This window comes from Asterias rubens, chromosome 9 (assembly GCF_902459465.1).
Source record: "Asterias rubens chromosome 9, eAstRub1.3, whole genome shotgun sequence".
Classification (NCBI taxonomy): Eukaryota; Metazoa; Echinodermata; class Asteroidea; order Forcipulatida; family Asteriidae; genus Asterias; species Asterias rubens.
The window spans coordinates 18,472,071-18,498,913 of NC_047070.1; the positions used below are offsets into that span (position 1 = coordinate 18,472,071).

The 26,843-nt window shown below is 39.3% G+C and overlaps 1 protein-coding gene across 2 annotated transcripts in view; it reads right to left on the minus strand.

Annotated features, from left to right (window-relative positions):
* LOC117294445 overlaps positions 1-26,843 on the minus strand; it is a 109,788-nt gene that overhangs the window by 25,711 nt on the left and 57,234 nt on the right. For both annotated transcript variants that reach the window (XM_033776848.1, XM_033776847.1), the window contains exons 6-8: positions 14,588-14,668; positions 11,552-11,671; positions 1,500-1,614 (exon numbers count right to left, since the gene is read on the minus strand). In XM_033776848.1, the coding sequence (XP_033632739.1) occupies positions 1,500-1,614; positions 11,552-11,671; positions 14,588-14,668 (316 nt within the window). The remainder of the gene's footprint in view (positions 1-1,499; positions 1,615-11,551; positions 11,672-14,587; positions 14,669-26,843) is intronic.

The window sequence follows — 26,843 nt, forward strand, 5'->3', positions numbered from 1 at the left end:
GATAACTGCACTGGCTTCTTTTATGTGCGTCACACAACACACCGGACCAACTTCTTAATGTCCCATCCGAGGGACGAAGCAATGGTTAAGTGTCTTGCTTAAGGACACAAGTGTCACGGCTGGGGATTCGAACCCACACTCTGCTGATCAGAAACACCAGAGTTTTAATTCTGTGCTCTCAACCGCTCGGCCACGACACTACCACAAAGAAGGTACATGCAGTATGGTTTCCATGAGTTGACTGTGACTCTGTCAGCCATTACAAAACCAAAATGGCTGATGGAACTAGAACCCAAAGCCACTCACAACCCTGTGTCTTGTACCCTGAATACAAATACTGCTTACAATGTATGCATAACACTTAGTAAGTTAACCTGACTGTTGCTCTGGTTGTAAGAGGGTAATCCCCCGCTTCTAAATGTCAAAGAATTTAGAGTGGAATTACAAAAAACAGATGCATCGATTTCCTGATGTCAGGAATGAAAGATTCTTGTAGAAGTGTCAGACTGCTGGCGTTTTACACTTTACACCAGGCAACCGTTAAACTACCCAGAGAATTTTCAGGAAAAGTACAGACAGCCGCACGTTTACATTCATTGTGAATGGTAAATTGGTTTCTAACAACCTGTAGTCTACTGTAAACATCTGCATTAAATGTAGCAGATTGCCCTTGTCAGTCACAGCAAACCTTAACTTGTTAAATTACTGACAGTGATGTTGGGGTACAGTCGAGGGAAGAATGAATTAGCATAGAAGTTTCCTGCTAAGCTGGAATGTGAGACTTTGGAACGCTAGGTGGAGGCAGACTTACCAAGTAAATTTTCCTTGTTTACATAGATTTTTCATTACCGAGAACAATGGATCTTAACTCTGCTGCCACCAAGCGGATTCGAACCATTGACCTTTGCCTTGCTAGGGCAGATGTCTTAAGAATGTGGGTTCAAATGAATGATGTGAATATGACTTGAATAATATGCCTGTAAACTCAAAAGAGAATAGAGTATACAGTGCTTTTAGAGTATACACCACATTGGTGTTAGGGCCTTGTCACACAAGGCCTGCTGCACGACCACTTCAGTAGCACATGAGTAACTTTACGAGCAATGTCTTATAATTACCATCACTAAGAAAAAGTTGTACAAACTGTAATGTGGATGGCTTTTTTCATGGCGATTGCCTGGAAATGGTTGCCTGTAAATTGCCTCGTGTGACATGACCCTAAGGGCCAAACCCCCCCACCCCCCACCCCCCACCCACGCCAATAATAAGAATTTCACTGTCACTTCCCAACCAACATCGATCATTCTGTTGTCTCTTTAAAGCATGTAAGCTATACGCTCAACTAGACACTTCTCATCACTAAATCTCAAGTGACTCTAGCCATGGAGCGGATTGCGCTCTCCCCCGCTGACGGAAGAACCCTGCCACTGAGCGGGGAAACAAAATACGTACGGTCTGTGACCGCTATGATCTGTCCAAGGAAATGAAGATGCCATTACCTCGTGCTGATGCCAACATGGCTGCTACATCATCCACATCTCTGATAGGAAGATCTGATCCGCTCAGGTTAATGACGAAATCCCATGCGCCCATCCTAAGCAGCTCTTCAAATCCCTACGGATCAACGGAGCGAAGAAAGAGAGATAAAAAGAAAGAGGTTTTAGTTTATTTCTACCTTAAGCATGGTGTCGACATTCAGTAGATGATCCACACTGTGGAGGTTTATTTCTACCTCTATGTGTACACCAACCTATGAGAAGAAAAAGTGCACTAAACTCAAATTTCTCCAGAAGACGATCAGAGCATACTGATCGAAACGTTGAGTAGAAACCAACGGTTCTTTTCAGAACCACCCCAACTCATTAGAGATAGTCATTACATGGTGTTACCGCAAACATTTCTATATCGTATTTCCACCATGCAAAGTTTTAAATCATACTTAAACTCAACTTATGTTTCCAACTGCAGATTAAAGGAACGTTGCAGAATTGGTAAGAAACAAAAATCATGAAGTTCACAGATATACATAAAACTAACACGGTCTAATGATGATGATAGTAGAAAACATCCCTTGAAATATTTCTGTCTGAAAAGTAATTTTTAATGACAAATAAATAATCTCATTTCGCATTTGGAGTTTATCGCTCAGTGAGCTTTGTTTATCATTTTTGTTTTGGCATCGCTGCAGTGCAAAATTTGAAATCGGTTTTTCACTTATCTCTCGTGACCCAGATGGCCAATCGATCGCAAACTTCTACAGGTTTGTCAGTTTATGTATAAGGTGGATTACATAAAGTGCTTACACTGCCAGCAGATTTTTTTGCTCGCAAAACCAATTCTGTAATTTTCCGTTAATAAAGCGCTCTATCGCACCCCTAAGGGGCGTATCAAAGCACACAGTATTTTTTCCTGCAAGGTAATGTTAGAATTATTTCAACCACTCATTGAGTACGTTATCAAAGTCTTGCAATAAGCAAATATTACCAAACAAACTCCTGTGTAAAGAGATAGTTATGACACTGTGCGGGAGAGGTGTTTGTCTGTAAAAGTGCAATGTTATTAGTCACACATTCATGTCACACGTTGTCTGGACGCTGTTGATATTATCACTGTCATTCGTGTTTAAGGGCGCTGGACACGTTTGGTAATAACTTAAAATATATATAAGCATGTGTCATAAAGATATTTGTACTTGGGCATGCAGATTTGTCCTTTGAAATAAATGAATTACAAGCAATGGCAGCCATTTTGAAAATTGCGTGTTTTTCTCCTTGTATTTTTTTTCAAGGACAAATCTACAGCAACCCTATAGCCAAATGTCTTTCTCCAAACTGTCTGCCAAAATGCCATGCTTTTACCAACAAAGGTACCCCTTACATATTCCCCAATATATCTGCCCCATCTACATCATACAGCCTACCAAATTACAATGTTGTCTTACATGTATACCTTGCTATTTAAAAACAAGAGATACATCAATAACACATGGTAACAAAACCTGTATCATAACATATACACGATGCTTTCTGTATAAACATCATCCATGCAAGGGTTCAACTTTCCTTGGTTTACTTTTACAATACGAACGAATGCCCTTAATGATAACAAACAATAAACTCCTCCATGTCCACATGATAGCATCAGGACCTAATGTAGACACAACAACTTGCTAAGCACCCAAAAACTCTTGCTTAGTAAATATAGGTTACCGGCCAAAATACCATACATTTACCATTGCTGTGACTGGTAGCCTGATCATTTCTTGCTTAGCAAAGAAATCTGCTGAACAGCTTTATGAAATTGGGCTGCCGACACTTCATCAGGGTCTAAGATGAGCAAGACTTTGTTATTCAAGAACGATTCCTTGCTACCTCTTTCCTAAATCCAACCTACCCCCCCCCCTACCAGAAACAAATCCATAAAGCCCATCAATCAATTCAACAGAGCTCAGTCTTGGAACAGGCTTTCCTCTAGTTTTCTCTCTCATGATACGAGACGGACTACTTGCTCCAAGACCATGAATCCTACCTAAGACACCACGATGAAACCTTAGACAAAACATCCTCTTAGATATGGAAGGGAAGAATCCCCCGCTGATTTCTCAAGATGTTATTTTTAGCATCAACAACACTCTCGGACTACAAAGCCTACACAAACACTTTCCTTTTTCTCCCAGTCTTTCACTTTCAATGATCTTGTTTTAACTTTCACATAAAAACACACTCAGCGCGTATCAGTGTTACACTGAGATAATGTTATTTCAAACCAACGTTGTTTTAGGTGTGGGTATCATATTTGCCATCAGAACAGTTGATCCCATCCAAGCCGAAGGCTTACAAACTTATGTTCCAACATCCCTTGGTTACCACATCATTATGTTCCAACACCCCTGTGTTCCAACACCCTTATGTTCTAAAACCCCCGTGCTCCAACACCCGTTCCAACACCCGTGTTCCAACACCCTTATGTTCCAACATCCCATATATCTTCCAACACCCCTATGTTCCAACACCCTTATGTACCAAAACCCCTAAATGTTCCAACACCCCTATGTTCCAACACCCTTATGTTCTAAAACCCCCGTGCTCCAACACCCGTTCCAACACCCGTGTTCCAACACCCTTATGTTCCAACATCCCATATATCTTCCAACACCCCTATGTTCCAACACCCTTATGTACCAAAACCCCTAAATGTTCCAACACCCCTATGTTCCAACACCCCATATATGTTCCAACACCCCATATATGTTCCAACACCCCTAAACTCAAAAACCTGTATATATTCCGATATCCCTGTGTTCCAACACCCTTATGTTCCAACACCCCTATATGTTCCAACACCCCTATGCTCAAAAACCCGTATATATTCCAATATCCCAATATCCCAATGTTCCAACAGCCCTGTGTTCCAACACCCTTACATGTACATGTATGTTCCAACATCCCTATATGTTCCAACACCCCTATGTTCCACCAACGTATATTCCAATATCCAAATGTTCCAACACCCCTATGTTCTAAAACCCCTATGTTCCAACACTGTTCAAAACCTCCAAGTTCTGACAGCTCTAGTGCATTTTCCTAATCCTAAACCAAATCCAAATCCCTATCCTAATCCAAATCCAAATCCTAATGGTAATGCTAATCCTAATGGTAATGCTAATTCTAATCCTAACGCAAACTCTAACCCTAACCCTAGCGTGTAGATGACAAGTTTTTCTTTCTTCTTTTCAGGAACACATCTAGGGTTGTCAGGACAGAGGTGTACCAGAATATAGAGCCTAAATCCCATAGGAACCTTGCAAGGAATTAAAAAAAAAAAAAATTGTAAAAATTTGGTTGATAACGTAGTTAAAGACTTTCCAACTCAAACAAAACAAATCATCAGCGGAGCTATTTGAAAAACGCATCACGGACAAAACAGGCATCTTATTCCAACCCTTGTTGTCTTAAGGATGTTGAAGATGTCAGTAGCCCGGATGATGTGAGTTGTGCTGTCATGGTCCGGTTGAGATCGGCCTGCTTTCAAGTAGTCAGGCTTGGGCTTCTACTGCATGTTAAACATCAGTTGTTTGTCTGTTTTTATAGATTTAACAAGGGTTCAAAAACGTCTGATGTTGTATGAATATAGGATTTTTTTTTTACCACAAGCAGATTTGTTGTTATTCGTTCACTTCCGCTTGATGAGAGAGTTAAAGATATCAACTGTCAAACAATATGACTTGTCGATTTGATTTTTCCAGCAAGTGTTCATTTATACCAGAATGCATTTATACATCATCTAAGTAGTGTTTTTCTCTTTAAACATTTTGAGAAGTAATTTCTTTTCCAACAAGAACAATAATACTTTTAAAAACAACAACTAGAATGCCTCTTCAAAATACTCCCACTCACTTCAAGATGTAAAGCAACTTCCTCAGCGCTTTGTAATTTTCAGTACCGAATTGAAGTAAATTAAATTATTTGTGAAACTCATGTGCAGACAAACCATTCTCTCAACAACCTGTAATTTTCTTACAGCAAGTCCTGAGACGCAATTGATAATCTATTGTCATCAACTTGACAGAAAATCTGAGGAGGAAAAAAATGGCAGACATGACAACAAATCAGTCATGTTACAAACGCACTTTGGAAAAACAACAGCAGCCCCCCCCCTTTTCTTCAGCCCCCTTCACTCAAGAGCATGCTGTTTAGCAAGGGTCCCTTGATAAATTGTAGCATGGTTGCAAAGTTTTACAAAATGAACCTCGTGTGAAAATGGAAAAAAATGTTGTACTGTTCAAGTCCTCTTACAAAAATCTTGTCAATCTAACCATGATTAAATTTAGCAAGGGATGCCTGTTTACAACCATGCTAAAATTTAGACAGGGACCCCTGGTAAATTGCTGGCGTGTGAATAGCACTTTACTCTGCAAAAGTATCTCACCGGTGTAATTCAAGATAATGCATGTAGGACTCATGGCGTTTTACAACATTGCAGACAATTAATCAATGTTGCTCGACAAACAAACTAGAGTTTGTACAAGCTCCAGTCCATGTAACCGATCTGTTGGTTTCCAACTCAGTAGATTCACCTGACAAGACAGGCCGCCCTAGAGCGTGTTTCAATATTCCCCCAAACCCTTAGAAAACAATCGTTTAGCAACACTTCACCACAAAGAGTACCAACCCTTCCTCATCTCTCAATGATTTATGCATATTCACAGCCCCACTCTGCAGAAGAGTAAAGTATATTTACTCGGGGGCCAAACACTAAAAGGAAATTTTCATTCCAACCCCACGAGTTGAGAGGGAGAGAGTGATGGCTTATACTTACAGCTGCTGGCGATTCAGACACACCTGGTGAAAAAAAAATCAGCCCAAGACTATCCAACGTAGATGATTAAACACGCTGCTGTCTCCGGGCCACGGGAACGGACGTGAAAACAATGATGAGCTTGCGTCACTTTTGGCAAGTATCATTTTGTCAAGAGCCCATTACTAGCGACGGTGAAAATAGGGGTTTTCGGTGTTGTTTTCATTCCATGTTTGTAGATATTAATTTATGGTATAGAGTAAAAGTCCCCCGGAGCATTGCAGAGATAATCTAAGAGAAAGCTTTGGGGAAACATCTATCGCTATATCCTACATTTGGGGCATTTCCATCAACGTAACAAAGCATGTAATTACAGCAATGCATGCGTTTACTGGAACCGTAAATTGGGTCAAACACACATGGGCACCATTTCAGTAAGCAAGCACTGATCAACTGTTGCATCATTGGGTGCGTTCGTTTAGCTTCCCTGGGTCGACCCCGTCGTGTGGCTTTTTTTTTCCCAGGACGTACGTGTGCAGATAATTACCCACGTTCGTCCTGGAAAAAAATCCTGCTACACACCGGGGTCGACCCAGGGGAGCTAAACGAACGCACCCACAAGAGTTGCTTGCTTAAATGGCATCCAGTGCACAATTAACCAGACTTCCCAAGCTCATGCTTGCTTAAATGGCATCCAGTGCACAATTAACCAGACTTCCCAAGCTCATGCCTTCGGCACTCTATACTCTTTGATGGTAACACGCCAATTTGCTTCCAATGTGAAAACTTAATGTAATAACAAATTGTATGGGGGTCTGTGAAGGTTCCTTGAAAACTGTTGCATTGTTCTCTTCCAGCGAAAAGCTGATAGTTTCCCAGCAATCCGGTACCGAGTTAGTTGCACAACAAATCCTATAAAGTATTTTCACAGTTAATAAAATAACAACAGAGCCACAGTGAGGTGCCTGCTCGATTTATTTATATAGTTCATTGAACCAGAACCCCTATGCCCTAGTGTCAAACGCGGGCCATAACATCAGACAAGATTCAAGCGGGTATCATGCTGGCTGGTCTACAAATAGTGTCAGATTCTCAGAGATTGCAATATCACCTTTCCTGTCTTGGGAATGTAATGTTAAAGGGCAGGGTTGAACCTCGGAACAAGAAAAGCTAAGACTGCATTTCTTCTTTTCAGAGACAAACATGAATATTGGGGTGAGGGGAAAATGTAGTTTTAGGGAGATCTTGATAATCAAACTTTGAACAAAATTGCCCTTTTTTGCCCCTCTTTCTTGTCTGTTCCATTTACGTTCAGCGCGTTTTGACTCTGTATGTTATGTGCTTTCGAATGGCTTTATGGTTTCTATTGTTTTTATTATTTCAAGTTGATTTTTGGCCGTGTATGTTTTCAGGAACTTTCAAAACGAAAAAAAAAATTCAACCATGTCAAGAGAATCCACCCTTCTTTAAATTTGAGATAACACTACACCCTATGTACACACAGTGTTGGAGTATTTTTCCATAATATAACTTGTTCATTAATGATTCCTTTATTAGATCATATTTCAAGTATGAAAATCGAAGAGTGAGAAGTTACAGTACAGTGATAAAAGTCACCCAGCGTATTTTAAGCTTTCCAGTGTATAAAGCACAGAAGACTTTTTGAGGACCTAAATCAACGCATAAGCTGCGACTTACATGTATACAGAAAGATAATGGTATAAAATAAAGATAACTATCTTTCTCTTAAACTTGTTTATAGTATCCCTTTAACTCTGTCCGATGATGGATTCTATAACTTGGTGTCTCTCCACCTGATCCATTTCCCTGAGGATTCTTCAGCGTGTTCCAGTACAGCTCTCAGACTCGAACACCACGTAAGAGATGTGTACTCCTCTTCTTTATACTTCCCTAGCAAAGAAATCTTTGAAGTGGGTTGTCAAGAAGGCATTAATGTGTGTCTTGTGTCTGCCATCGTCATGGTAATGATTCATTGCTTTTCCTGCAAAATACTGAGCTGTATTCCCACGGACATGCTGAAGAGGGGACGGGATGAACTAGTTTACGTCACGTACGTGGGTTATCAACCCTTGACGTCCCAGCATGGATTCTGATTTCAGAATTTGGAGGGGAGGGGGGGGGGGGGTAAGTAGAACAGAGGTTAGACGTCCAAGACTGAGTTCTTATTTCAGACTTTGGGGGGGGGGGTTCAGAATGTGGGGTTTATAGACAGAAGTATAATTCAGATTGACATTTCTATTTCAATGGGGTTGCCCCTGTTTTTACTTTGTTGGTTTATTTGTCTGGATACATGTAGCGCTCACCACAATAATCGTACTGTTGTATTAGTGTTTGGGATACGGTGCTGTGATTATTTATTGCTGCATGTGGTACTGGGGTGATGGGGATCAGTGGGTGATACCAAGTAACACATGAAATATTCCACAAAGGGAGTCTGTTGTGTAAACAAGAGTTCCATTTTCTTTTGGAATTGAGGTTAAAAAAATAAAAAAAGTATGGCTTGCCAACCATTTACAAATCCAACAATCAATAAAAAAAAATTACAATGCGCCAATCCAATGCTTGTTGCATATATAGAGTCGTAAAATAAGCTCTCAAGAAAAATGTAGGGCAGGCCGTATGCGCATCTAAAAGCGTACATCAATTGATTTCTATGACACATGCACGCACACCTACACGCACACAGTCACAGACACCATGTTGTGGGACAGGTATTTGAATGGAAACATCATATTCGATATGGTCTATTTAACAGGGTTCCGGTTGTACGTTTTAAGAATACCCCAGGGTTTACCACCCTATGGTATGCACATTTGCAAGGTTGGAACAGGGGTAAAGCAATCCAAGTGTGAACGGGCCGGTCCTTATTCCCCAGGTTGCCCCTAGGGAATAAAGTAGTGTGAAAAGGGATTGAGATACGTTAGAGCTGAGACGTTCAACTACAGAACACAAGCAGCAAGATCAGAATAAATATATATGCGCAGATTCAGTCGAGAGGAAAGCATGAAATCACGTCAGTTACCCGTGGCTGCCAATTCAAGTCCGGGAAATTAAGTCCGAACAGCTTGTAATTCTGGCAAGCATGATGTGTTTGCCGTTACTACTCCCCGGGGGGAGGGAGGGCAAACCTAAATCCCCCTTCACAGGAAAGTCTCTCCATCTTAATCCATTGTGGGCTAAAATGAGATTCATCGAGGGGATAATCAGCCGGGGACGATGTGTCACCATTCTTTTGTTAAGACCAACCGGGCCGCAGGGAATATCATTGTAATTTGTAATGCATATTTTTTATCCACGCTCAATGCAAAAGATGCTTTGATTTTAAATTGGAAAGTAATCTCCACCACACTGCAGCTCTAATGGTATTTTGTTTTGCAATGCGAGAAGTTAGGAGTGACATACTACGGGCAGTAGATCTTGAAGGAGATTGGTTCAATATTCAAAAGCCCCCCACACGCTGAATCTTCACCTTCCCTACCTTAAGTTTCTCTCTCTCAGTCTACTTGAGGGAATGAGTCAATTGGATTACCAAAAATTCAAAAAGTGCCCCATGTGGTCGATGTAGAAATGTCCTGAAGGGATTTCTTCTCGGAAGAAATGTGTCAAGACATACAGTAATTTGAAATGATGGATTGATTGCGAATACCAGGAAGAAAACAAATATAGGTCATTTCCTACTGAAGTACTGGATTACTTTACGATGATGGGCTCTTGAAGAGATGCAAAAATCTCACAGACTCTGGAAGAGCAAGTTTGTTACAGAAAACAAAACCAGCAAATATCACAAAATAGAACCAGCGTCAAGTTGTTTTAGGTTTTTTTTGTTTTTTGTTTTTTAAAACTGTGTTACTGAGGTTATAGCACTTTTAAGAACAGGAATAAAAGCAATTTTTTAAAGAGTTTGTACGCCCCCCTGTCCATGTTTATTTGGTCCTTGTCCCTGACATGCGCGAGGGCTACAAACTTAATATTCTTGACGAGGTAATAATAAAGACGGAACTAAGAACAATTTGTGAGAGCTGGATTTGAATCTGCAACCTTTGGGTTTACATGCCAGTTAGCTAGCCCCTGACCTAGCTAACCCTCATGTACGCTGGCAGTCTCCCAAACTTGTCAATATTTTGTTCAGAGGTGCCTGTCTGAAGCCGCACAATCTTTAACTGCCGTGTAGCCAGGGATCACACCCAAGTTTACGATACAACCTGGGAAGCAGCAGCCAGGGGATCACCTTTTATAGGGGATATGACTTTTGAATGTAAACGGACGATACGGTAAAAGTCTTTCAAGTTCAACAAAGGGAGTTCAAATAACATACAGATGCCTCACTAGCTAGCGACACAGTTTTAACTGGCCAAAAAATTACGATTCAAAATTTACCTAATTCCTAATTTTCCTTTTCTCTTTAAGTTCAAAGGAATACTTACAAGTAAAAAAAAAACAGGAAACCCCCAAATAAGTCACGTTACCAATCAAAATTGACCTAATTGGCCAACCAGCAACCAGATCAAATATATCCCGCGCACGACAGAGTTCCAAACCTCATTTGGGGCAGTTGGCAATTTTGCAAGAATAATTTTCCTGTAATACCGGTGACACTGCCTTGCGTGAATGCTAAAGGTAATATTCAGCTGACTTGGTAGACATGAGTGTGATGAATGTGTGTTTTTATCATGTGTTCCAGTAAACACCGTTCTTCTCAATTTACATCAAAACAGATTACAATATAAACGTTCACAGGGCACATATGATATGTGTTCCTTGTACACTACAGGCATGCATGCTTCATTTTCGAAAGGGCAAGGACACCAAGGAATGTTCTCCTTGGTAAAGGGCCTTTATTGGATACTACTGGGACTTTTCAAGGGCACGGAGACGGGAGGGGGAATATGGAGACAATCGCCATCGTTGCCTCCAGAAAGTATCAGGACTGCATGCTGACATGAATACTTTCTCAACATAGAAAGGGGAAACAGTTCTTGCATTCGTAACATCCCTTTTTAGTGAAACATCGTTATATATTTGGTTTGCGGTAACACCATGTGTGTATCTACTTGCCAGGTAGACAAAAAAAACAATGAGAAAAATGAAAAGCTATATTGATTTATGTTGTTAAAGAAGTAGTGGAGTTACTCCAGTTACGGAATAATGAAAATGTTTAATGTCTGTCGAGTACACAGTAGTTCAACAGAAGAAAAAAAGGATGGATTGACACTAGGAAGGTTCTGGTACTTACTTCAAGTTCAGCTCTGACAATGTCGTAAGAACCCCACGAGGCGACAAACGAACGCTCTTTAGGGATGACACGGATATTCTGAGCAGTGAATCCCAGTCTGTTTGCCTTTTCAATCAGCGCCTGGAAATAATGACAAGACGTTAACAAGAATTTATCCCCTGGGACAAATCTTGAAGATATTCTTTTAAAAGGTGTTATACTGCTTAGAAAGGTGGCACTGCTTAGCGGGGAATTGTGTGATTACACCCTGCGATAGAAATGAATGTAGTCATCAAAAATAAATGATTTATTCGAATTGATGAGAACAGGTAAGGGGAAGAGAGCAATCACAGCTGATTCTGACCATACTCGCAACACCTTCTATCCCTGTGCAATCATTTAATTGAATGATTCTAAGTGTTTTTCTGGGATAGTGCTACTTTTTACTGATGTTTTCAAAAGTAAAGTCCTTTTGTTTAAACATTTTTTAATTGTGTAGCTTACATGTGGTTTTAGTGCATACTTTATATTTGTATTTTTGACCTTTTTAGACTCGCAAATTCAAAGTGAATTTCACTGAACAATGACAATAATAATGTTGGACATTTCTAGCGAGCCATGTCTGTCAATGACACTCTTGGTGCAAAAAAAAAACCCAAGAACTCTGTTAATACACAAGATAACCAAAAGCTCAAAGGTTATGGTTTCCGAAATAGATACGTTTTGAATTGGGAACAAGTATCTGTTTTTCTGAGTTGTGTATAAAAAAATAAAAAAACAAAAACAGATTAAGACTAAGACTAAAAGGAATATGAAGATATTTCGTTAAATCAAACACGCTGCAAGCCTAGGCAATTAAAATTCCACTTTTGGAGTGTATGCGTGAGAGAAATTACCAATGCAACACCCCTCGATTTATTATTCCATCAAATTGTGGCATATCCCTTCATGTCCCGGGGGGCCTAAAGACTTCACAGGGACCTCTATGAATCATGATTTATACATCACAAACCTTGCATCAGCACAATACCTCAATGAGAAAGCTGGTTGCATGATTGCTAAACTTAAGTAACCAGGGCCCAATTTCATAGAGCTGCTAAGCACCAAAATTTGCTTAGCATGAAATTTCTTCCTTCATAACAACAGGATTATCGACTAAATTTCCATTTGTTGCATATTGCTTGTTACTGGCATTCAGCTGTTGTTTGCTTATCCTGAAAATCACGTGAAAATTTGGCTGGTTATCCTGTTTTTATCAAGGAAGAAATTTCATGCGTAGCAAATTTGTGTGCTTAGCAGCTCTATGAAATTGGGCCCTGGTCAACGCTTTGGATTGGAGTGACACCATTCAAATGCCTAGCCTGATACTTCACAGAGGCAACGAAGGCGATCGCCTCCATGCCCGTTGGTCATTGCCTTGGTGCCCTTATAATAAGCAATTTTGTTTTGATCCTCTGAGCGCTGAGAGAGTTTCTTTTGGAGGTGTTAGGCGCTATATACATGTAGGCTGTTGTTATAATTATTATTAAAAATACTCCAGTCGAAATTTATAATTTTTTCATAGGGTGGCCCTTTACCAGGGAGAAAATGCCTTAGTGCCTGCGCCCTTTCAAAAGACAGAGCATACAGGCCTGAAATGCATTCCACTATTTACTAGTGTAGGGGCATAGCTGGTGACAGGCCTGTTTGCTTTGATTTTGAAAGGGCAAGGGCACCAAGGCACTCTCTCCTTGGTAAAGGGTACCCTACAAGAAAGGTTTTTAATTTCTACTGGAGCATTTCAAGGGCATCAAGGCAATGACCATGGGGCGTGAAGGCAATTGCCTTCGTTGCAGCCGTGAAGTATCAGCAAGCCTGACACCATTCAATTGCATCTTTACTAGCATAGGGGCATGCTATAAAGCTTGTGATATGACACATCTCGTGTTTGGCTGTCACATCTTGTGATATGATATAGGGGCTGTAGTACAAACAGCTAAACCCCCAGACAATTTGACACTGTAGGGTGAAAGGACGTGTCTGAACTCAGCAGCATTAATAGTGGCCGTCGGCTGCAGAGGTAACCAACATGGTATTTGAACCATAGAAAAATGTAGGACAATTTATTTTTAGTCAAAGGGCTGACCTACATATACATCGGCTTTGATAGAGTTTGTAAGGCTATTTCAAAAAACAATCTTGCTGAATTATCTGATGTCCACAACCAAAATGAGACTGAAGTACAAAGAATATCATGCCCGAATAATGTTGAAGAATTAGCGTTTTCAGCAACTCAGTCACGAGCAACTGACATAAAATTAAGACACTTAACACAGAGTCGAAAATAAATACGTCCAGCTCATGTTGGTGCTAAGAGAAAAGAAGAAGATAACATTGCGGCCAGACCTCGGGGCAGTATGGGACGAGAGAGGGCGCTATTATGTGTATATGTAAAACTCTTAGCAAATCAAAACTGTCGGTTAGGGAAAATGCGATATAGTGGCTCTACGGGTAAGTGAGTGAGATAGACCCCATCAATTGAGACGAAGGTAACCTTGACTATAGGCCTACTGCATGAGAAAGATAAAGACCCTTACCCACGGAACAAGAGAATGTTGGAAGGGAGGGTGTAGCAGTTTTGTTACTATAACTCTTTCATTGTCTGCGTTTTCATTTTGCATTTTGAACCTAAAATAACCAGTTTTTTGTAGTGTTTTTTTTATATATTTTTTATTCTGTAAGTAAAAAAGAAAACCTGAAATTTTCTGAAATTCAAGCCCTGTTTTGTTATTGTGTGTCAAATTCAAAACAAGTTGCATAAGACATGGGGGAATGAACGACCTTCGGTAACTTGGCAGTAAAAACATGGGGGCTAGGCAAGTGCCTTTTTGACAAAGTTGAGTAACACTGCGCTGGCAGTAGATCTGATTTTAATGGATTCAGCACTTGTGCAGCTCCCCCTACCTCAACTAAATTAAAGAAACATGCCGGACGTTGCTCCCTTCCACAGCTCAATATAAATGTAATAACTTCCTCCTGCACTGATTGGTTGAATCAATATTCAATTATGCAAATTACCTCTCTGACATCATCAGCTCGATAGTCAACATGAATGACATAATAGAAGTAGGGTCTGTAAACTGCCTTGAGAAGCTGTCCCTGCAAAATAAACAACAAATGTTTGAAGTTAAACATGGGAATGTCAGTGAGCGGTAATTTTCAGCAAACAAGCGGCAAATGTTTACGCCACATAATTTGAATTCGTACGGAATTGAAAGCTCCCAAGGACAGTCATTCAATTTCACTTAAGCAAATGTTGTCTTGCGTCATTGTATTAAAGAAAGATAATCATTGAATTTAACAAGCCACTCAAAAAGCATTTAAACTCACATTAGCTTTTTGCAGTGTGTGTTTGGTCATTCAAATTCGTTTACGTGCAGGCATATGTCGGAATTGTGCAGCTGATTTTACGCTTTGTTGATAAATAACTACCTTGGCAGCTCCTTCAAACTTTAAAGGGTATACAAATGGTTAAGTTTCATTGGAATCACTGCCCTGATATTCAACTGAAAATTTAAGAATCTACGAGGAAAATGTCAAATTAAGAATAAAACCTGTACTGAAAAAAATGACACATAAAACCATTGTTAATGGCACAATTTGCTCCTATGTAATGTTTAATTGACTTAACTAAATTTTTGCTTTGCTCTGGAAACTTGTATTTCACACTTGACTCGAGATAAATTTCACTAAACAGCTATAATTGTCATGTAATGTTCTTTGTCTGATTTTCCTTTACTGCGTGCGAATTTCACCTCATGTGACTTAAGCACCTTATTTCAGTAAATTTTAGCGCCTTATTATTATAAACAGTACCGCCTTTTTTATAAACAAAAATTCAATATTTGATATAAGTGTGATATAGCATTATGTTTGCCTTCCTGATATTCGTTTCAGAAGTCACAGCGTTGCTCATCTTTTCAGATGCGTACAAAACATGACACAAAGTCGCAGGTTTGGATGACATTTCCCACAGCGGAAAAATCAATGACCGTGTGGACGCTTGAAAAGGAGCACAACCAAATTGATATTAGGTTCTTGAATCTAATTAAATTTAAACAGAAATACAGAAATTAAGAAATCTATGATTTGCATTTGTTTCTGTAAAGCTTGTTTTTTTTACGCTCATCTTGCAAAATCGCTTGTTGTAATAATACAACAAAATGAACAATTTGTTAGAAACTTCTAGAATGGCCTACTCCTATCTGCTAAATTGAATGCAGATTTTGAACGGCTTGAAGAACAAGTCAAACATTTTATTTAATTTCTTTATTGCTATTCAAATTAGCATGACTCAAAGTGAAATTGAATTATATTTCTGAAGCAGATCAATGAGCAGGATTTCTTTACATAATATGTGGAAAAACAGTGGCTGATTTTTCGTCAAGAGGACGACTTAACAAAAAATCTGAATTCAGATAAAAGTCTGAAATTTCTCATTCCTGTTAAATGTTGGTTATTCTGAATGGCACCCTAACTGTCATAAAGGTTGTCATTTCCAGTGATGCATACAGCGAGAGTAAGCTAGCGGGAGTCATTGTGAAATCAACCCACACTGAGGTGAGCAACCCCCTTTATACAAAAAGAGTGTACCAACAAAAAATGTTCTCAACTGGTTATCAACGAGCAAATTTAACAATTTTTTCCCCCGCCAGGCCTGATACCTCACAGAGGCAATGAAGGGGATTGCCTCCTTGCCCCCTGGGCCCAATTTCATAGAGCTGCTAAGCACCAAAATTTGCTTAGCATGAAATTTCTTCCTTGATAAAAACAGGATTACCAACCAAATTTCCATTTGTTGCATATTGCTTGTTACTGGTATTCAGCTGTTGTTTGCTTATCCTGAAAATCACGTGGAAATTTGGTTGGTAATCCTGTTTTCATCAAGGAAGAAATTTCATGCTAAGCAAACTTTTGTGCTTAGCAGCGCTATGAAATTGGGCCCTGGTCATTGCCTTGGTGCCCTTGAAATGCTACAGTAGAAATTACAATTTCATCATGGTGCCTTTTACCACAGAGCAAATGCCGTGGTGCCCTTAAAATGCAACAGTAGAAATTTACAATTTCTCATAGGGAGTTCTTTACCGAGGAGAAAATGCCCTTGCCCTTTCAAAAACGAAGCATACAAGCCTGTTTGCTCTTCAGCAAAGCATCAAATTGTTTAATATTTAACAGTTTTGCCCTGGGGTTCTCAGTATTAACAAGGTTTTTGCTCAGGAAATGTCAGGGATTGAACTGTCAAAAAGGGAAAGAAAATAAATCTAGATAAACCGAATTAAGAAATTTATGATTGTTCAACAGTTCTTTAAAAAATGTTGCCTTAAGGTTTTGGTATTAACAAGTTTTTTTGCGCAGGAAATGGCAAAAACTGTCAAAAAGGGAAAGAAAAAAATAAAGATAAGCCGAATTAACAAACTGAAAGCCGAACAATGGTTATTTAACAGTTATACTAAAATATGCTGCTCTAGGATTCTGGTATTAACAAGGTTTTTACTCAGGAAATGCAAAGGATTGAACTGTCAAAAAATCCAATAAAATAAAGATGAGCTGAACCAACGAACTGAAAGCCGAACAATGATTACCTCACTGTTTTATTCATTAGCCTGGAACAAACAAACCTGGGACAAATACCCTGTCAATCCGAGCAATTTCCGCAAACAGTTCTCCTCTGAACATATTAATTATTCAAACATCAGCTTTTCAGGTGCAACAGATGTTTGGGAAGTTGGACAAACAATCCACATTGAGGAGACAAACTCGTAATTCTGCTGTCTTGGAAAGACAAGAGTTTCTTCTTCGTTTTATTTGTGAGTGGCAGATTCGGGTCAAATTCGTGTTTTGTTTCGAATAGTGCAGCTCTTGGCTCTGTTTTTGAAGTCCAAAGTTCAGCTTTTCCGCTCAATGGAAATGTCTTTTACAATAAAAACGTAAGAGTTTCAGATCACATTATATGCCCGTGTTGCGAAAACAATCATTGCCCCCCCCCCTTAAAAAAACACCAAAAACCAACAAAACGCAAAAAAAAATCAACCCAAAATCCCTGATTTAGTAAATCTCTCATGTATCTACATGTATATTAAATTATATTATACTATTAGTAAATGATGCGCCTACGAGAAAGACTCAACTACAGGGTAGAAACTTGAGGCCATTAACCATTCTTGAAACTGTCCGCAAGATGTAAAACTATCATCTGGAGATTAACTAAGGGAAGATGGAATGTATTTAGGTTTCATGTACTTATTGCGTGTTAGGGATTTATATCAATTCATTGTTCATACATGTCATACCAGGAAGCTCGGACTGAGAAGCTCGTACCAAAAAGTGACCTATCTCGTGACAGCTGATTTCTTAAACTAAAATAATAAGAACAAATTTGTTTACATGCTGAAAATTGTGCGTGGTTTTCACTATCTTCTTCTGACTCACACAGTGGATTTAGCCCAAATTTTGTTATTTCATATAAAATATTTGTGAATTTCTAAATATTTTAATATGTTGCTGATTTTTATAATTGTGCACAGCGCTTTGAGGCGTTGCATAAGGTTCTTTTTAAATGTTCATTTGTTATTATTATTATTAATTGTTTTTCTGTCATTTTTAAATAATCTATTTTTATAAGTCCCCTATTTTAAACACAATTCAGCCTTTGGCTGTGATGTTTGAATATTGTTAATGAACCAATAATAATATTAATATGGTATGATTGGTCACACAAAACATGCACACTATCTCAGATTGGTACAGCTCTACCAATGCTATATTACTACTTTTAAAGGCAGTGGACACAATTGGTAAATACTCAAAATAATTATTAGCATAAAACCTTTCTTGGTAACGAGTAATGGGGAGAGGTTGATGGTATAAACATTGTGAGAAACGGCTCCCTCTGAAGTATGTAGTTTTCGAGAAAGAAGTTATTTTCCACAAATTTGATTTAGAGACCTCAGAAGTTGAGGTCTCGAAATCAAGCATGTGAAAGCACACAACTTCGTGTAACAAGGGTGTTTATTTTCTCTCATTATTATCTTGCAACTTAGACGACCGATTAAGCTCAAATTTTGACAGGTTTGTTATTTTATGCATATGTTGAGATACACCAAGTGAGAAGAATGGTCTTGGACAATTACCAATAGTGTCCAGTGTCTTTAAATTTGCTACAGAATGAATTCAATACATGGCCACTGACAATAAATGGGAAATGTTGAGAGGGGTTAAACAAAACAAACAACCTTCCTTAATTGATGTGGTCAGAATAGTTTTTCTTCTGAAAGTGTCCCTTTTCTGAACCTATGACTAATAACAACTGACAGGAAAACAGGAACCATAAAATATTGACACACATTTTGACAGTTTCGACCTGATGCACCTGTTTCCAGAGGCTATTAAATGAATGAAATGTTTGAACTTTTGGCGTAGTTTTGTCTTGATATTTTCTTACAATTTTGGAAATTGCTTGTGCCCTTCAAGATTCCTTCCTTCCTAACGTCTTCCTACAAACCTCTCAAGGCATAACCCCTACTAGGGAGGACACACAATCCCTCCCACACTTCCTTGAAAGAAAGAAGCATCCTTGAAAGAAAGTGGCTAGTGCACGATACAAATTTTGAACAATAAATGCATGATTTGGATATTTCTCACAAAACCATGAATGGGCCTTGCACAAGACCAAATCTGAAATTATGAAACAATATTTGACGCAGTTTCACATGGTTTTTTTTAAATTCTTGTTATAAAAGACAGAGGACACTATTGGTAATTACTCAAAAAAGTTATTAGCATAAACATTTCTTGGTGACGAGTAATGGGGAGAGGTTGATGGTATAAAACATAGTGAAAAACGGCTCCCTCTGAAGTACCATAGTTTTCAAGAAAAAAGTAATTTTCCACGAATTTGATTTCGAGAACTCAGATTTAGAACTTGAGGTCTTCAAATCAACCATCTAAACGCACAAAACTTTGTGTGACAAGGTTATTTTTGTCCTTTCATTATTATCTCGCAAGTTCGATGACCGATTGATCTCAAATTTTCATTGGTTTGTTATTTTATGCATATGTTGAGATACACCTATGAAGGCTAGTCTTTGACAATGGGCCATATTTGTGACCGCGTGAGGCTGCTCTCAATCACTTCCGGAGTTATATTTATTCATACCCAAAACAGTTATTAAAGATTGGAACACATTACCACCACAGACATCTAATCCATCACAGACAATAAGACTTTTAAAGGAGCCGTTATAATCCACCTCTAAAGCAAATTGAAAATACGGCGCAACAAAAGTGACAAAACGTACTATTGATTTGTGCAGGGCGCATCGCGTATACCCCCGGAAGTGATAAAAAAATACTATTTATAGCGCCCTCGCGCGGTCAAAAATAAGGCGCATTACCAATAGTGTCCACTGCCTTTAAACAAGAAGATTGATCTTATAGATGTTAAATTTGAACTGGGAATAAAGAATATTAATTTTGGTTCTACCCTTACATCCATGTGTATTAGCACTGTATACTCAGCACTTTCCTGAGTTCTGTAAAACAAAAATCACAGGCACGTTACTCTAGTGGGATTTGAACCCACGACCTTTGCAATTTTAGAGCAGTGTCTTACCATCTAAATCTAGGCCATTGAGAATCCCCGGTTGCTAGAGGCAGTTTGAATCCTATATTTTTTAGCAGCGTACCGCAATGACTTCATGGACGTTAAATTTGCAATGGGGATGGCAAAAGATTGATCCAATTTGTCATATGGGCAAATAATAATAATAATAATAATAATAATAATAATAATAAAAAACATTTATATAGCGCCAAATCCATTAAAAATGCTCCCAGGCGCTTTACAACAACAACAATTTTAACCACAAAAACAGCGTGCGATCCGTTGTTAATTTCAAGCCATGTAACATCAAACTGATATTGTGTCCGACGTTAATTTACTTTTAATGCCATCCCACAATTTCCAAGAATCGCCAGATATTGGCTCGGGTCGTCGTATTTGTTCAAAAACTTTCTCCAGATTTTGTGAGCACTATGTGCTTTGTGAGTTTTCCATTAGAAGACGGTGTCAGGTTTGTGTGTACTTTAATCACATTGAACAATCACAACTGATGACAAATACGATAAGTACGTGGACCATTACAAGGCATGTTGAAAGAGACACACGTTCACTAATTGCATACGTAGTCAAAGAATAGAACACCACGTTTGTCAAGATAGAGGAAAGTGCCAGGCACAGCAAGACTTTGTACAGTTTTATTAATCTTAATAATGATTATAATAACTAAGTGCTCAAAAGAAAAAGACAAAACACAACATGCCTTGAACAGAAATGTCTTAAGAAGCGTCTTGACATGTGAGATGGTGCTAGCTTGTTTGATGAAGAAGGAGATAATGTCTAAAAAAAAAAAAAAAAGAAGACAATTTTCAAATCTTCAACTGCCAGAAATTGATATGAATGTCTTTATTGTAACTAACATTGGTTAGGCTGTTTATGTCACTCAGTCTGTAGCTTTTGTGTATGTATTGATAACGGTAACCTGGTCTACACCAAGTGTTTATCAAGCAATATTCAATGCTTTTATAGCTACTTGGGGAGAAGTCTAACAAATCAGCGGCTGTTTTTAATTGGCATTTTGCCAGCGAGTGTAGACCCCTGCTAAACGGGTAACCACAACTCCCAGTATATCTTCATGTCATACAAAAGTCTACATGTCTCGCATTTCTTACATGACAGCGATTATTTAATGATCTGTGACCAGTTATTAAAAGAAGTCATTAGATGAGCAATGCAAACAAACTGCCTGCTATCACAGCGACCCTTCAACCGCTGTGACAAGACTACTGAAAGGAAGAAAGCAAGACAGAAGGAAAGGGGGGGGGGGATGAGGGCATCATTCAGCGAGCTGGTTATTATTGATCATACAATGTGTCAATGGTTTTGGGAGGAACGAACCTCTTGGTTTATTTATGCTGCTTGGTGTCAAGTCAAGCTCCCCATAAATCAAGAATCAGGGATTGCGGATGGAATTTTGGTGTCGAAGGATACACAGCTGATGGATGGAAAATTAATATCCTGTGATTACGCTGTCTCAATGTTATGGAATTCTATTACTCAAATTAGTACCTCATAGTCATGCTTACTAGTCTGGCAGAAAGAGACACATTTCTGATCGTGCAGCCAGAGGCCATGATAAGTGTTCACCAATCCAAAGGGCAAAGCATCTTTGGTAAAATATCTTACTCAAGGACACAAGTGCCATGAAAGGTACTCAAACCCACACGCTGGTGATCAAAAACACCAGAGCCTGAGTCTGGGGCTCTAAACGGCTCAGCTACATGTACATGTACAACTCAGACCTCATAGTCGATAATAGAAATAAAAAATACAAAAAAGTGACCTGCGTCGTACGACAGGTCACCACCATTTTCTCAAGGGCAAAAATACTTCTTGTTGGTCCGTGTCCCATGGTTTTCTACGCCCTCTAGTTCTGGCTCTATGGATGACACTTTTTTTTCAACTGAGTCTTCCATTCCTTATATGGAACAATGACCAAAGATGATTGAAGAGAAATTTTGAAGGATGAGGTATCTGGGATGGGTGAAGGTTACAGATGTCTTATTAATACATGATAATTATTCCATCTGTGTGTGTTAAGGAATGCCATTACCGGTAGTTTGAGGACTATTTTTACATATGGTTGAATTTGTCTGTGATACACACAGGAGTCCATTACAACACATTACTCCTAACACATCTAGGATCTCATCCACAGATTGATCACTTGCCAGTAGTGCAAGAAAAGTTTGGTTGACAAAAATTGAATCGTCTTCCCCTTCTTTTTGTGATAACTGTAATTGGATTCATTTACTTGCAATACACGAGACTTACATGTAAGACTTTATCTCCTATCCAGAGGACGAAGCAATAATGGTAATAAGTATCTTGCTTAAAGCCATTGGACACTTTCGGAACAGAATCTTGTTTTAAAGTTCACAGATTTACAAATAACTTACAGGGTTTACAGAAGGTAATGGTGAAAGACTTCTTTTTAAATCGTATTCCATGAAATGCTTTACTTTTTGAGAAAACATAAAAACCAATATCGAAATGTCATGACACGGCGAAACGTGTGGAAACAAGGGTGGGTTTTCCAGTTATTTTCTCCCGACTACGATGACCAATTGAGCCTAAGTTTTCACAGGTTTCTTATTTTATATATTACAAGTTGTGATACACAAAGTGTGGGCAATAGACAATACTGTTTACCGAAAGTGTCCAATGGCTTTTAAGGTCACAAGTGTCAAGACTGGGACTCAAACCTGCACTCCGCTGATCAGAAACACTAGAACTTGAGTCCATGTCATGCGCTACAACGCACAACAAAATCCCCAAATCATACTCAACTTCCCGTTCAAACTCAACAAGGAATTTTCACTTTCTTTCCAAAGCTTCGCTGTAGGCTTTTGTCTATACTGCAAATCCAACAATTGAACAGTTCCAGTCCGACCTAAATGATTTATGGTTAAATTCTGACAGGAACTCTTTTGTGGTTGAACTTCATGACGTCCCATTGTCCAGTCATGTGCCAGTAATCTCACAAATGAAAAGGCTTTTGATAGTGACTTTCCCCAGGTCGAAACACTTAAATATAGAGAAGCCACAGTTAGGATTACTGGAAGTCTTTTGTTATGGTCCATTCACGAAAATAAAAAGCCCATTGTGTATGTTTTTGACTGATCCCCAACTTGGCTATTAACTTGAGGACCTCCACAGACCATAAACCAACAATGAAGCTATAGTTGAGCTTTAAAAAGGGAATTTTCTTCCATTGTAAGGCTAGTCGACCTTAAATGCACATGATGCCATTTAAGTAAAGCATGCTAGAGATCAAAAGAAAGCGTGTAATGCTTTTTTGGAAAGGGCAAGGGCACCAAGGCATTTTCTCCTTGGTGGTAAAGGGCACCCAATGAGGAAATTGTAAATTTCTACTGGAGCACTTCAAGGGCACCAAGGCAATGACAAGGGGCAACGGAGGCAATCGCTTCCATTGCCTCCATGAAGTATAAGGCCTGAGAAGGTCTCTCATCGACCCATCTTCTGGGGCAACCGCATTTTCCACTGAGGCTTCATCGTTCCACATCCAAGATGGCGGCTTGATGATGTCAATGCATAAGGTAAAACTGTCATTAAACAACAGAATAAAACAGACATGCTGTTATGCAGGGAAAAAAAACATTCAAATGTATGTGAACATTCTGTGTATAATTCACACTGCATACAGCAAGAATACCAACAACTTAGGGTTGTGTTTTCGAAATGCAGGAGCCTGTTGGTGTTTTATTCTTAGGAATATCGAGTTACAATATCTTGCATGCTTCAAGTCCACAGTATAAACACACTCATGAGACTAAGCAAAGAAAAAACCACACCATTAAGATGGGGATCAGTGACAGTGTTAATCAATACTATGACTATAGAATGTCTCTCGAGATGTCATCGGTACCCTGCTCCTGACGCAATTAAGTTGGGTTCACTTTATGTATGGTCACTTAATATAAGGGGTGAGATAACTGGGGGGGGGGGGGGAGTTGCTCATATTCAGAAGAAGAAAAAAAATGGTCTCCATGAGGGGAATTCTAAAGACTTTATATCCCACAAGAAATTCTGTAAACAAAGTCTGTGGAAAGATGTTACGGAATTAAAATCAAGGACAAAGGAAGAAAAATCACAAGAAGTCTCCACAAAGATGTATTTTTGGTAATGTGTGCAACATACACCCTCACATGTTGGAGGGAGGTTTGACCCTCCAAGAATTTCTCATAAGCAGTGAAAATGGTGCATTTGAAGACACCAACATTTATCTGAGTTTCCAAGGCCAATTCTCCACTTCCTTGAAACCAATGTTTTTGAGTACTTGTGCCCATTCATTCATTATCAGTAACGCCATTCACCTCTTGCACACGATGGTTGAGACTTTGCAACCCATTTCCACACCTTTAAAAAAAAAAACGATCTAAGTTTTCAAATCATCATCCAGCGTCCCCCCCGCCCCCCCTCCCCCAAGTTTCTGACCCAGATTTATGTCACTTGGTGCCTGGGAGAGGGAATGTTAACAAAAGGACGATCAGGTACCGATAGAGGAACGTGAGAATGTTGGAATGTAGATCATGTCTCTCTGATACTCCAATGAGATTGATGAATGCTGTAGCATACACACAGGGTATCTATGACAGGTGTCACTGTAAAGGCAGAGTCACACTGCGGCGATAACGAAAAACGATAACGATCACAACGCAAAAAGAATGCATTCTATTGGTTGAATTGCTCCACGCAGAACACGTGCACACTCATTCAACCAATCGAGGGCGTGCATTGTTAACGTTCTCACTATCGTTATCAAGGCCAGTGTGACCGCACCTTAATGGTCACCCAGGGGTGTGCTACTTAGATAGATCAGCAACCAAGCGTCTCCTTTTGGTTTAGAACCGAATTTCCCGAGCTTCAAAGATGGCTGGGGCAAAGCAAAAAGGGATGTAACATGGGTGGAGGAAGGGGAAGGGTGACACGCCCTGTTTTATTCTGCAAAGTGTCTCTCAAGAAGAGGGGATACCTAGACTCTGAAGACGTGACCTGCATATGTAAGACAGAGCCACGAACTATGGAGCACCTCCTGAGATGCTTTCTGGAGCAAGAATGCAAAACTGAGGACCTTGCAGAGTACAATGATATTGTTAGGAACTGTGTTCAGTTCTGGCTGAAACACAGTATCTAGTGTGTGGACACGATAAGAAGAAGCTGGTATTTTGGGCTTCGGTTGGCAAATGAAGCACAAAATCAATAAGGATATCTAGACTCGAATTTGGACATGATGTCAAAACCCAAAAGGAGATTCACCTTGTACTTAAAAACAGTTTGAGCGTAAACAAAATTCAGTACTGCTGTGAACTTGCAACGCAAACCAAAACCAGTGCCGACAAATTGAAGACAGCTTGTTGTAAGGCTGGCTGCTTTGAGACCCAATCCCTACCCACCCAGACCAATCTGATAAATGTTGTTAACCAAAGCCTCAGCCTCTGACATTTGTCAAAAGATTTCCCTCCGAAACTCATTTGTGAAGCTTAAAGTGGAGAGAGCCGAGGCCTGCGGCGATAGCAAGCCCCTCACTTAACGAGTTTCTTACACCGATTCCTCCAGGGCTATCTTAATAACTCGTTTTGGGAAGCGACCCGCGGACAATTTTTAAAGAGATATTGACAACTTTAATAAGTATCCCTTCATTTAATTAATCAACCTGATCAGTCAGCGGGATTCAAGTTGGCGGGGCATGCACAATTAAGATCGTTTATTTCAGAATAAGCATCGGATTGTTTTCAAAACGTTTCAGGCCCTCTGGTCCTCAAGTCTTCCAGAAAAACAACTCAAATAAAAACCCAACCTGAGAAAGTCATTACTATGGGTTCTCATTACATAATAAATATGTACTTTTTAAGAAAAAAAACTCTCAAATATGTAACCTGTACTTTAACTATAATATTGGTTGGTTTGGAACTGGACAGCCAAATCAGCTATGGTTAGAATGAGGCCAGGCTATTCAAGAAATCTGGCTGCTGAGTATATAGCCATTTGAATACTATGTAATTTTAAAGAGAATACAAAATAGGTAAAACTTCGTCAGGGGACATGTTTTAAATATCTATATTGTCAAAGCAACAAGACCATATCTCTGCTTGTGTTGACGCTAGTGCAATTATAAAGACTGACCTTCATGTACATACAGCCAAGTGGTAAAGGCACTTTAAGTCTTTTCAGGCTGTTAAGTCCTAATTTTTCTGATTTTTCTGAGGGTCCACAAATCAGAAATTAGACGTTAAGTATGAAGAATATCAAGCCTGCAATTTCCAGATTTCTCTTTAATCATGTGCATGCCATCCCACAGCGATTTCACGTCCTATTTCCGGTGATGTGCGTGTCCCATACAATACAGCCTTATCTCTCAATACATGAGGGGCTTCGATTTGACGCCAGTCGTGTTTAATCACCGAAATTCCATGCACATAATTACGTTCGCCTACGTGGTCTCCGATATGTCTGCACCACCCTCCCTTCCCTTGTACCGTACCTAATCAATGAAATGACCCTAGAACAGAGATGTGTCGCTGGCAGGCAAATGTCTGATTAAAGCTTTCAATTGTTAGGAATACACCGTGTAGAATGTAACACTAATGGTTATTTAGTTCCCTCAACAAGTGTAATGGCAGTATACCAGGGGTG